The sequence below is a fragment of the Alnus glutinosa genome, chromosome 7 (assembly GCF_958979055.1).
Source record: "Alnus glutinosa chromosome 7, dhAlnGlut1.1, whole genome shotgun sequence".
NCBI classification, from domain to species: Eukaryota; Viridiplantae; Streptophyta; class Magnoliopsida; order Fagales; family Betulaceae; genus Alnus; species Alnus glutinosa.
In genome coordinates this window covers 14,469,625-14,483,322 of record NC_084892.1, presented here as the reverse complement: position 1 = coordinate 14,483,322, position 13,698 = coordinate 14,469,625, and the positions used below count along the sequence as shown (strand labels likewise).

Genomic DNA, 13,698 nt, shown 5'->3' with positions numbered 1-13,698 from the left:
TCTTCTTCCTTACAGCTTCTCTTAATCTCAAACCCAGTAATATTGTTCATGCATTTCCCGATGATCAAAGTCCAACCCACTCTACCCAAATCAACTCCAACTCTATCCTCGTCGCCCTCCTCGAGTCCCACTACACCGAGCTTGTCAAGAAGGCCACCTTGTTGCAAACCCTGGAGGACTTGGTCAACCACCGCAACGTCACCGTCTTCGCCCCCGTCAACCATGCACTAGACCGCGAGTTCAAGCTCTTCCTCCTCGAGCCCAAAAACCTCCGGTCATTACAAACCCTCATGCTCTCCCACATTGTCCCCAAACGCGTTTTCCTCGATGGGTGGCCGACTCGAGCTAACAATAAGCCAGGCTTCCGGCGAGAAGTTTGTCAATTCGATGAGGGTGACTCACCCGTATACCATCAACCATTCGGATGGAGTGATCCACGGGATCGAATGATTCATAATTCCCGAGTTTGTACAGCAAGACTTCAACAATTGCCAGAGCCTCTAGGAAAAATCTCGGCTGTCAAACCAGAGGGAGCCTCGAAAATTTTGGTCGATGGGTTGGTGAAGTTCGGGCAGGGCGAGGGGTTGACGTACTTGTCCAATCGCAATATTTATACGGATGGGAGGATTTCGGTGCAAGGGATTGATGGAGTTCTATTCCGGTTTGAGAGAAGCTATGAGGAAGAAGAAGAGGAGGAAAAGGAAGAAGAGTTTAGGAGAGAAACATGTCCATGGTGAGTGAGTAGTTAATTGGCTATAATGGAGAAGTCACGGAGTTTGCAATTCATATGTTTGCATCCCAACAGATATGCGGTACTTTTTAGTACCGCATAGAAGCCGGATCTGTTAAAGAGTAGGTCAGTATCATCACACCCACGGAATACAGAGAAGGCAACTTTTTATTCAAAGGAAAATTTTATTATTTCATTACAAGAAGTTGTAACTTTCATTACAAAGAATTTGGAATAGCAAAGTTTGCATAACAGAACCCTACAAAGTAGCGAAGCCTAAGATGTCTTGACTTCGGTAGACGCACCTGACATTGACAACCTTAACTTCACCAATGCCCTAAGGGGCAGTATTGAGATCTCGTCCAGAAGAAAAGTGCAAAGTCTGCTCGGCATTGCCGTAAGGGCATGAGACACTTTCACTCCAGTCGAAGACATTTAGAAGAGTAGACAACCAATTGCTGCAAATATGGCATCTGGGATTCGAGGCACCCCTCTTCACAAATACTCCTGAAAAGGCAGGGATTAATGGGATTAGAATTACAATACATTGCAAGAAGGGTAGGTACCTTTGGCGACTCATATCACAGGAAGTTTAGGCTAATAAAGGCGTGAAAATAGTCCAATGCACAACTTTTACCTTCCTAAGCCTTTATCCATAGAATATGGCTTGTCTCCTACCGATGGACCCTACCAGGCCATTGACGGCATGGAATCCATCAGTGGAAAGACAAGCCATATTGATGAGCCCCATACTTGGGTAGGAAAAAATCGCACAGGAGACTTCATCCACAGGATCTTCTAAGTAGAGACAAGGAAGAAAAAAGCTTGAGGAGGCCAAGAAGGAGATTTTGCTGTTTCCAATAGTCGATTCAGGCTTGTGGTTACACACAAGAGCCTCCTGCACCAAATTTTCCTACCCAAGCCTCCGTCCACGGGGTGTCCAGCATTAGGAGGCTTGGACAGGAGAAATTTGTGTATAAAACTCCACTTGCGGTATACTCAGGAAAAATTCACTAAGAAAGAGTTTGACAAAACTGAAGGAATATAAGGGTTTTCATAGGGGGAGAGTCATTTATGCATTTGCGAATTACGAGGCAATTAATGCATTGAGTATTTATACGAACGCAAGAATCGAAAGGGCACCCATCAGTATTTCGGCTGTTGCACTTCACATCAACGAGAAGAGGGCCTGTCATTAATACGGGCCCTCGATCCCAGCGATTCAAGAATTGGACCGTTATCTGCTTTAAATGCTTCGAAGGTAACTATGGCCGAGAGATTAATCCCTAAAAGGGATCCGGTACGTAAATTCTCTTCACCTCAAATACTTAGCTAAGAGAATTGGGGGTTAACTGTTGGGGATTATCATTCCCCAACCCCACGCGTCCCAAGTCAAACTGAACTCGAGCTGATATACTATGGTCGTAGTGGAGTGGTCGGATGGATAGTAAACCAGGTACAAGGCTCTATGTCTGGGGATACCCACCAATCATCTCGCCGGGTGCGCATTCTCAATAGTCAAAGATTGGCGGCCGGGCCAAGGATGTTGCCTGCCGGACAGATGTGGAGACTCTGGAATCTCCAGTATTTATTTGGATCTCCAGCATTTACTGAGCCAAGTACTCAACAAGGTCAAATCTGGCAGAAAGGAAGGATAGACGTCAGGTCTAGCCACTGTTCATACTGTACCAAGTTACTATACACCTCACATCGGATGGTTAGCGATCCCGAAAAATAGGGGATCCTCCATATGTCAACTAATTCAAAGGGAAGTATAAATACACGATAAGACGAATTCACTTTTGATAAGAGCAATCACTCACTTAATTATCAGAGGAGGCTCTATTGGCCAACCCACGGCATGCCTTTTTTGTTTTGCAGGCCCTTGATCTGCCGATTTCGGAGGAGCAAGACCCAACATCAGTCCCTAGAAGGCCAATCAAGAGACGACATGTCACCATTCCGAAAACTGTACCAACAAATGTGTGTTTAGATTTGTTAGTCTTATGAACAATCCTGAACCACCACTTCCACTTCTGCTCATCTATCTCGATACCCATTTTACCTTGTGACTCATGGTAAAACTTAGGTGCATGCCTTCATAGACTGGGCTGTTCAACAAAGAACTGCTTGTGGTGTAGAATGCCACATATCTTCAATAGCAATTGGATAAAGGAAACAATAATAGTGGACAACTATGTAGACAAAAAATTGTTTTAATGAACAAAAAAAAAGAAAAAAGAATAAGGCCACAAATGCAGCCTTTGGTATTCGCCGACTAACATGAAAAATACAATAGTAATTTCACACGATCAAAATCTGGTGTAAGTCTATAGCTCTGATACCAAGTAAAATACCATGTAGGAAAGCTTTGGATACCATGAAAGAAAAGATATTGCTAAAAGAAATTAAAATAAAAGTGGAATAAAAAAGAGAGAAAATAAAGAAAAAGAAAGAAGAATTTTACGCAGTTCGGTTTATAATCCTTGTCCACAAAATAAAGCCTAAAAGGGCTACATTGTTGCTCTTATTCACTTGATATTTTTTACAATACATGAGACGCCTATTTATAGGAGAATTTGGTTGGATAAGTATTTAATCAAATCAAATGATCACCTTCAAATTTGATTACAATCAAATCAATTAGATTTGACTAGCATCAAATTTGATTATAGGAGAGTACTATCAATTACAACAAATTTCTGAAATGAAATCTCTTAATATATTCTAACATCCCCCCTCAAACATAAGGTGGAAGATTCTGAAAGCTTGAGTTTATTTATTTAATCTTTCTTTTTTTTGGAATGCGGCTGTGAATATAAAAAAATCATTGGATTTAATGGCGGCGAGTGGTAGTGACCGGAGGTGGTTGACAACCGTGATCGAATATAGGCCTTTAATAACATTAGGCCAATAAAAAGGGCCAACTATGGGTTAAATGAGAGCTAACAAAGGGTTGAAAAATGAGGCCAACTATGAGCCAAAATGAAATAGGCTCGGGTCTTTAAACAATACTACAAAGGCCAAATAGATTGGGCCCACAAAGGGCCAAAAATAGGTTGAGGTCAACAACTAGACCAAAAATAGATCAAATACCTGGGCCAACAAAGAGTTAAAAATATGTCTCAGTCAACAAAGGATCAACAATAAGCCAAATAATTGGACCAACAAAGGGCCAAGTTGTTACTAAGTGTGAAACTTCGAAATTGAAAATCCCATGTCCTCTTTGTGCTTTACAGTTTAAAAAGATAAGTTTAAGTCCATGACTTAATGAGTAATAATACATATGTTGTACAAGTTATTATGTAGTGAACTCAATTATTTGGCAAACAGTTTACAAACACAAGCAATAATATAAATGAAGTCATATGTTGAATAAAAAGAATGTCATAGTAATGGATTATAGATATAGTACATGATATATTAGGTAAGTACGCCATATGTTAAACAATATGGTCTATCTGAGATATTAACCTATTTGGGTAAGGTTGGCGCTGTCCTAAAATACCTGTAGTACAATATCGGTACCCTGAATATTTCTGCATACCATCATATGCTAGCAACCCGATCGAGTTCGACCTCGAGTGGTCCACACTACTAGCAAAATTGTAATGGTGACCCATCCGTACATGGTGTGCCTGTCACAAAGAGCAATTGGATCCAAAGCCAAACAATCTGGCCATAGGCTTAACCTGTATAATAGTAAGTCCATAGCCGTTATCCTGCACGTATTGGTGTACCATCAACCACTTACTCAAGGCTAAAAGGTGGTTAAATCACCTCAAAAGCCTATGAAGCAGTCACCCCTGATTCTGGATGTAGTAGAGTATCCCTCAAGGCTTTAGGGGTAGCGGAATAACCTCATTAGCCTTGAGAAGGTATTTGGCCACCCCCAAAAGCCTTAGGGGGTGATCGGCCACCCCTAAGGGCTGTCAAGGAGAGGTTGAGAACCCCCTTAAGGCCAAAATGGATGATTCGGCCAGTCCTAAAATAGAGGGGATGGTTGTCCATCCCCAAAAGTCTTGGTCACCCACCCCTAACCTCTCTCTCTCTCTCTTACTTCTTTTTTTTTTTTTTTCTTTTCAAAAATTGAGACAATTTGGGTACTTTAAGAGTAAAATATGCACATGTAAGTCAAGTAAGCCATTTTCTATAAATTTCAAGGCTAACATTTAATAGATGAGCAAAGCATAATGAAATGATAATTTGAGGGGACCAAGTGTTAAAACATTGTTGATTGGGGATGTCTTTGCAAATGCTATTTTGAGGCAATTTGGGGTTTCAAGTCTAAAATATGCATATGTAGGTCATTTGCGCAATGTTCTATTTATTTGACGGCAAACAACTAATGGAGCAGTTCTTTTACAAAGCAATTGTAGTTTGAGGGATCAACCACCGCAATGGTAGTTTAGTGGTGTCTTTGTAAAAGAAATGCCAGTTTTAGGAGGATAAATATATTTTTCTGTAATATAGAAGTATTTGAAATTTGCATTCAAGACACGAATTGAAAATTCTGGTAGCAAAACCTATAAGTAAAATGGTAGAACATTGATTTATTTAAAACATAAGCTTCAACCAAGCTCTGATGCCAATACCACATATTAGCTAGTTAAAGATTTTTGGCTTACTACAAACCATAAAATGCTATAGTTATAGTAGACAAATTAACAACATAGTTTGAGCTATTTTGTAAATAAAATAAATTTTAAAGAGAGTACCAAATATTAGCACAATTGTTTCGCTTACGTTTTCTATGAAATTGTCTTTACACCTTGATCTTCTTTCCGCTTAGTCTTTCACCTACGTTTTCATTAATAATGGCTTCATCTCTCTTTTCGTTTAAATGGCTTCATCTAGTCTTGTGCAACATGTTCTACACCAACAAGGGTCTCAGGTCTCAGGTGTGTATATGTATAATGTATATCTACATTTATTCATGTACTTCCACTTATCAGAGAGAGACTATTTAACAACCAAAAACCATCAATCACATCAACAATTCTACATCCAAAAAATAAAATTTACTGTATACACCGCTTAAAATAATCTTCTCCCAATAAGCCCCTCATACATAATAATACTCGCATTCAAAAGGTAGAATAGAACCAAAAACCTCCACACTTCAAGAATTCAAACAAAACTCAATTCTTGAAGAAAGCAATGCAAATAGAAAAAGATTATATAACGCAACTAACATTGATCGAAACAGGATGGTACCAAGCTTCAAAATCAAAAGCCCATTTTTCGCAGAAAGAAACCACGAGGAAGAATCATAAAACTCTTTCTTTGTATTTCTCTTCTTAAATCTTCATTTTCAATCAGAGTCGTTCAAGCTCGAGCTCGAGCTTCAGCTTGAACTGGAAGCAGATTTTTCCTCCTTACCTTTTGTATTCAATGTATTAGATAAGTTTAAACTGATACTCTCAGATGTTTGATCAGATCCATGTTCTGGTTTATCAACAAAAACAGTCCTACTTTCTTGAACAACAGATCCTGCATCACTTGGTTCAATCTTGTTGGCAGAACCCACTTCACATGGCTCTACGGATGATGATTGATCCTTTGAATCCAATGGTTCTGGAAGCTCATGAAGATTAACTTCTGAGACTTGCTTGAGAGCAATATCCATATCTTCCAGAGATTTTGCATCAACTGCTTTAATGTTTGAATTGGATTCACCCACAACTAGCCAATCATCACCCATACTGGGAAGGATGACTTCCTCAACATCCACTCCTTCATGAAGTTGCTTAAAAGCCAAGTCAATGTCTTCAAGTGATCTTGCATCAAGAACTGGGAGGTCTGGCTCATTCTTTGTTGATTTTGAATCTTTATGCAGAAACTCAAATCCACTACTCCCAACGTTAATTTCCTCTGCTCCACCAACAACTTCTTTCACACTAAAGTCCCCAACTGCATCCAATTCCGACAACAATCCTTCGTCAATCTCTTTTATTTCCTCTGCCTCTTCATTGATATTTTGTTTGGCAACAAGAGAACCATAAGCTTCTGTTGAATAGCTTACATCTTCAAAGACCTCAACGTGGTCCTCATTTACAATTCCTCCAGGGATATAAGCTTGCAAATCCACTCCACCGGTGGGTGATTTACATTCTGGAATCTCAGCTTGGGTGGAATCAGAAGCCAAGGAAGGCAGATTTGGCAGAATTTTACACTTGGGATCAAGGACTTCTGGCACATACCCATGTTTGGTGATTCTCACGTCTGTAGGCTCTGCCAGGGTGCTACAAGATTCCTGCCAAATGTCAGACCAGTCATGGTTAGTTTCCTACATCAACTACTATGTATGATTATGCTCTAGCCATTGTCTATACCATAAAGATCAATTGATCAAACCAGCACGGGCTGTCTGACTAAGATAAAGATAAAATGGAGAGAATCAGTGTCAGGTATCAAGCACATGTATAGTTTAAACAAACATGCAAGTACTATAAAGCAAGAAATGCGGATAGAATCCAGAGAACTCAGAAAATGAGAAAAACTTCAAGAAAGAAAAGAGATCCAAGTCGACAGTGAGAGCGTAGATACAAGAACCTCTCACGTATGGGTATATTAATCCAATACTAAAAGTTTAGCATAGATATGTCAGCGCCATGTAACTGCATGTTCATTTGACCAATTAAACGTTACTTTTTTCTGATACTAAAAATGAGCACCTTTCTTTTCAGCTTGGCATCATCCTCATGGGAGTTTATCTGGTACAGATATCCCCTTCCGCCCACCCATCACATAAGTATGAAACATTAAAGGCAAGAAGGCCTGAATAAAAAGGATTGCCAATTTATTTCCATCAATCTGGGTGTGTCTGAATGACCTGAGGAAGAAGGGTCCGAATCTAACTATTTCAAACTACAGGAAGTTGCAAAGTAATGTACACTACATATATAAATGTCAATTCAATACTTGAAAACAATTTTAAAATTTAATTAACAAGATCAATCTTTCAAAAAGAACTAGAACAAGAAATGCAAGGAATATATTGGAATGAAAAAATAACTAGAACCAGAGTAATTGCACGACTTACCCTGCACTCATCATGGTCATTGAAGGAAACCACCTTCACATCCAAATCTTGGTGGAGACCAGAGTTGATCTTTGCATCAGAACCCAATGAGTGGAGTTTATCCTGTTTGAACTGAACAATCTCCTCCTTATTCAACGAATAGACCTCCACAAGTTCAGTTTCTGAAGTAGAATGACCGGGAAGAACCCGTATAACTTGCTCAGTCACCAAAGGAGGCTGTTCTTCCTCTGAGGCAGACAGAGATAAATCACTGGAAGGAATATGTTGGGGAGAAGAAACCACCAAATCCAACTTCTCATCTGCATCTCGGTGGCCCCCTTCATGGATCTCTGCATCATCAGAACTTGATGACTGGACTTGGTCCTGTTCAGGCTGAATTACATGCTTATGCATCAAGCCTTCACCTACAGATCCAGAGTATGATGAACTTGATGAATAAACTTGATCCTGCTCAAGCTGAAAATTTTCTTCCCCAACTATAGCATGCAGCTCAATGGGTTCAGTTTCCGAAGATATCACTGACACATGCTCAACCACCATTGAAGGATGCGGGTGTTCTTCCTCATTTCTAGACCAATATAAATTTTCAGAAGCTGTCTGATAACTAGAAGAAATGGAATCTAACTTCTCATGCACATCCTGATGAACCCCAAACAGATTCCCAGGATCAATACTCAAAGAGCTGACTTGATCCTGTTCATGAGACAAACTTTCTTTCTTATATGCCATACCCTCCTCTATTGATCCAGTATCAGGAGAAGATGACCTTGAATCAACTGAAACATGCTCAACCACAGATTCAGGCGTCACACATTCATTTTGATCACTGTGGTTAACTCCTGAAGACTTTACCTGAGTAACATCATCCTTACCTGACTCTTGTACTTCCGTCGACCTTGGTTCCTTTTCATCTTCTGGATGTGCTAGTGAGGATGCTGCATGCATTTCTTCATCATTAGAGGAATCCTTCCCTATGCTCTCACTGTGCAATTCAGATTCCTTATCTGCAATGTGAACAGTTTCAATTGAAACTGAAGGTGAACCCATTTCAGATATCTCTGCTTGCAAATCAGAAGAAATGGAGGAAAAACGGAGGATCTTTTCACCTGCAGGGGGGCTTGAATCATAAACAGGCTCATGGGGATTTTCATCCGCCTCTCCACTCAGAAAGTGGAAATCTGGCTCCTCAAGAGAACGTTGCATTGAACTGCCAGATTCTTCTATATTCAAACTCATTGATTCTTCTTTTCTCGCACAAGATATTTTCTCATCTATTTCTGACAATGATGACAAACTTGATCTACTGCTGTACTCCTCTTCAACTGGTTGTGTTTCGATATGAATTTCGCTTGTATTAATTTCCTGAGTAGCTGCTCCTCCTGTTTCAGACAAGTTGGAATCCCTTCCAGAATGATTTCCAACGTTCCCCAATGTTATCTCAAACTCATCATGGCGAACATCTCTCCTCTCAACTGGTTCCATCTGCAAAGAATCAATATCTTCAGAAAATCGGCTTCCATGTTGAACACGATCAGAAGCATGGTCTATGTTGGAGATCAATCCTGTTTCTTGGCAAAAATCTTGTTCATTGAGCTTCTTGTCGTCTTGATCAGCAGCAGAACTCACTGATTCAGTATCAGGAACAGAACTCAACTTCGATTCACTAACTTCACTTGACTGTCTCTCGAATGAGGAATAGCTTGTTCCCTCTGAAGCAAACCGCTCTGGCACAAAAAAGGGTCTGAATTTAATATCATGCATCTCTTGCCTATGACCCCCTAGGCCCGTCGGACCCAAACTGAAACTTTCATGCCTACGGAAAAATGTATCTTTCTGGTGGGATGTCAAAAACTCTTGCTGGAAACTGTCTCCCTTGAGATCAGGTTTTTCCTCATTTGGGTCATAAGGAAGATCAAAAGGGTTTCGTCTAGGCAGCAATATAGATGGTGCGGAACCAGGTGGTTCATAGGAATCGCAAGGGAGATCGAAAGGATTGCGTCTTGCTGTCAAAATGGGTGGAACGTTAAAGGGAAGGTCAGCACCATCTAAATCTATTAAATTCTTTTCAGTAATCAATCTCATGTTTTTCCGTGCTCTCCTCCTTGCAATGAGATTCTCCAGGCGTTGGTTCCTCTCCAGCTCCGAAGTACCTAGATCCATGAGGTTCTTTTGGTCATCCTCTGTCCACTTGATTGCCGATTTACTTTCATCCTCCTTGCCTCCCTGTGCTTCTTCTTCCTCCTCATCATCTTCATTTTCATCAACAACATCTTCTACTTCTCCCTGAATTTCCGATTCTTCACCCGAGTCAACACTGCCATCATTACTTTTAGGAAACTGTGCAGGCTGTGGAGCTTCCGAATCCAAAAGTGGGTGGAGCTCATCAAGCATTGGAATGATGTCAGCCATTGAAGCATCTGGCGAGGAACTCTCCGCCAGATCAGACCCTGAATCCAAAGACCCATCATCACCATCATCATCATCATTATCAACATAAGGAGACAAATCCAAGTGATCCTCCTTATGAGCATCAACCAACTCTCCCGGGGGCTTAACAAGACCTTCCACTTTAAGACTCTCATCTCCCACTTTGTGAATCAACCCATATTGGTTCTCAAGATGTTCCCAATCATCTGACACACCTTCAATCCCCAAGTTCTCCTGATTAATTTCCTTCTTTTCCAATTCAAAACCGTGAAACTCTTCCTCAGATTCCTCTATTGCTCGCTTCTCTAACTGAATTTCCCGGGAACTACGATCAATCGGTGGCACATAATCAGCCAACCCATCATCCACCTCGACCTTACCGACTTTATCTTCCGCAGAACTAGAACCATCAACAGCCTCCTCTACTATATCCCTTCCCTTTCCTGCGTGTCTTTCTATAACAAAGCTCTCATCTCTCTCATCAACAACAACAGTGGCATCCCCAGAAACCCCAGCCTTAAGAGACGCAACATGATGGGCATGACCAAACTGATCATCTTTTTCAATTTCGGGTATCATGTTGGGTTGCCCATAACTCAGAAGGGTCCCAAGGAGAAGAGCAGTGCAGAACAAAACAGGGGATGCAGAGACCAAAAGGGAAAATGCGAAAGGAAAAGATTTACACAGAAATAACAAGAAACAGAGCATACCCACAAGGAATGGATGACCGGAAACTGATCTATAACACGTTCTGATTGATATGATCAGGATTTTTCTCATTTGAACGGCGATTTCCAATTTTGATCCCATTACTCCGTCACCAACCGATGATGATGTTCTTTGCAATTCCAATCTGTTTCGGACAAAAGCAAACTAACGTTACGCATTAGATCCATGAAAAACCGTGAGCCCCAAAAGTAAATACAATGAAACGAAATAGACAAAACAAAAGAATCGGGAAACAGGCTGGAATAAACCTACGTCAACATGAAATTCGGAGGAATAAGACGAAAGAATACCTGAGAAATCGATGCGCCAGTTAATAAGGAGTATGAAATGAAATCAGTCAGGGAGGGAGAGAAAAGGGAAAGAGTGAGCAGCTTGGATTGAGGGCAATGGGAATGAATCCCTTTGTTTTTTTGAACTTTTTTTTTTTTTTTTTTTCTCTTTTACAACACCAAGAATTGCTTTGGAGAGCTGTTATGACAGAAGACAAAAGATGAGAGAAAGAGAAGAGGAAGAGGACCATTGAAAAGGGAAAAAGCAGTCAATAATAATCCATAAAAGTGAAAATGCCATTTGGATTCGGCTTTAGCGGTTGATCTGAGAAATGAGAATGGTTGGAGTGTGAGATTGCAATAGCATTTGGTTGCATGCAATCGCTACGGCCATTTTTGTTTAGTTTAAAATTAGTAATGGGGATAATCATGACTTCCTCGGCCAACCCACGTTTATTCTCACTCTTCTTTTTTGCTTGCTTCCCATGTTATGTTAGGCTATGTCCTAATTCCCTTGCCCTTTTCTTTTTTATTTGCCAAGTTGCCCACTTTCACTTTTTGTTGTGAAAATGTGATCAGCCATTTAAAGTTATTAGTCAAATTACTACAAATTAAGTAAATTACCAGGCCTTTTCCTCTTTCTATATAGGGAGAGACAAAATTTTGTTGTAAACTTGGTCACTAAAAGCAGTTCTATAACAAGAATAACGGTGTAATTTTAGTTTTCATACTAAAATAGCATTTTCCTGAAATGTCGTTCGCGTCTCATTAGTTTTAACTGTCCCAAAATATTAAACTAGTTCTATTTGTATGCTACTCAATCTTATAATTGGTACATGCATCAATATTGTTAGTACAATTTTCGGTATGGTGTGAGTTGGCGATCCCTAATATTTTTCACGTCTTTGAAATTCTCGTATTACTGCAAAAATCAATACCGTCAAGAGAATGCATCGGGGTTGCCGACGGATCTCACTATAATATCTAAGTAAGTTTATGAGAGAAAGGAATGCTAAATCACAATAATCTAATCTTTTTCTTATACATGGTGGTGGCCTATTTATAAGCTGAGAGGAGAAGGCCAAACTGTATTAGGGTTCTGTACTCCCTTCTTTACTTAAGAGTTCCATCTGAGTTTGGCATGGACTCGAAATCCTCCTCCTGCCCAAACTGGACTCTTTCCTTATCTCATAACAAGATATAGGCGACTAATCAGGATTAAATTTAATCCCGAATTTTAAGGAACTAGGTGCGATCCCGAATTTCTCGGGATCGCATATTGCCACCCCTAGTTAGCTATGTCGGTTCCCGGGGCAGTATCTTACCGGGCCTCTAGAGTATCCAAATCCCATACTCGTGGGCTCTTGCCTAGCGGATTTGGAGCCCACAATCATCAGCAAGCCAACGTGGACTTTGTAAAGGTTTTTACTATAGTTTTTGTGTTTTTGGGAAATTTCTAAGTGAATGGAAGAAGATGAAAATGAATGATACTGAATTTCAATAAAAACAAATGATAAAGAGCATTTTGAGAGCTCAATCTCCATGTTACAGCTATGGTGAATTCCTGATTCTTTCTTATCCACTATACGCCCTCCAGCCCTCTGTATGTAGCCTTCCCATTCTGTTAGAAATCCTAACAGAATATCCAGTTGTACTAATCTCCCTAAACGTAGACAAAAATACATTAAACGCAAATACATGGGAAAGCATACAAAACGCAAAGGCTAAAACATGAAACTCAAAACTAGAATGAAATACAAAACGCAAAGGCTAAAACATAAAACATAGCTTTAGTGGATGACAGCTAATGCTCGAGATTCTTCTCTGCTATGCGTCACCTTGAGAGAAAGCATCATGCATCATGTGTCTAAGCAAGCCAACATACAACTTGAGCAAGTCACAAGTATCCTGGATGACACGTAGCAAACCCTCTTCTTCAACAAGTCACCTTCTACCTCACGCCACAAAGTACCCTCTGAGACACACCCGTAACAAGTCCCTCCCCTAAAAGCACCTTGCCCACAAGGTGAGGATATTGAGCTTGCAGCTTCCAGAGATTCTCTCAAGTGTATTCCTGATCCACTGAAGCCCCCTTCCACTGAATGAGAGCCTTGGTAAGAGCTCGACCCCTGTGTTTAATCATACGCTTGTCCATAATAGCCTCAGGTTCGGGCCTAAGTTCTCCATTTGCATCTATAGGTGGTAGCGTAGGGAGAGGGGTGGAGTGTTGACCCAATTTCTTCTTCAAGCAAGAGACATGGAACACCGGGTGGATTCGTGATTCTGCAGGCAAGTCAAGCTTGTAAGCCACAGTGCCAATTTTTTTTTTTCAAGACCTAAAAGGGGTCGAAAAATCTTGGGGAGAGTTTCAAGTTATTCCACATAGTAATGGACTTTTGGCGATATGGCTGGAGACGGAAGTAAACCCAATCCCCTTCTTGAAACTCCATTTTTTGTACGATTTTTATCTACTTAGGTCTTCATGCAGTTTTGCGCCT

General features: G+C 40.4%; 1 protein-coding gene across 5 annotated transcripts; it reads right to left on the bottom strand.

The window, feature by feature from the left end:
- Window positions 1–5,695: 5,695 nt before the first annotated feature.
- On the bottom strand, window positions 5,696–11,465 carry LOC133872503 (uncharacterized). 5 transcript variants are annotated; one of them, XM_062310019.1, is made up of 4 exons: window positions 11,222–11,440; window positions 8,882–11,055; window positions 7,776–8,806; window positions 5,696–6,986 (listed from the first exon to the last, which is right to left on the bottom strand). In XM_062310019.1, the coding sequence occupies exons 2-4, from the start codon at window positions 11,010–11,012 to the stop codon at window positions 6,078–6,080; spliced, it is 4,071 nt and encodes a 1,356-aa protein (XP_062166003.1). In that variant the 5' UTR covers window positions 11,013–11,055; window positions 11,222–11,440; the 3' UTR covers window positions 5,696–6,077. The 5 variants fall into 5 exon arrangements, 4 of the variants coding, with proteins under 4 accessions (XP_062166003.1, XP_062166004.1, XP_062166002.1 ...); XM_062310020.1 differs by having other exon boundaries at window positions 7,776–8,779; XR_009901044.1 differs by adding an exon at window positions 7,408–7,565 and having other exon boundaries at window positions 6,849–6,986; window positions 7,776–11,055; window positions 11,222–11,465.
- Window positions 11,466–13,698: the final 2,233 nt, after the last annotated feature.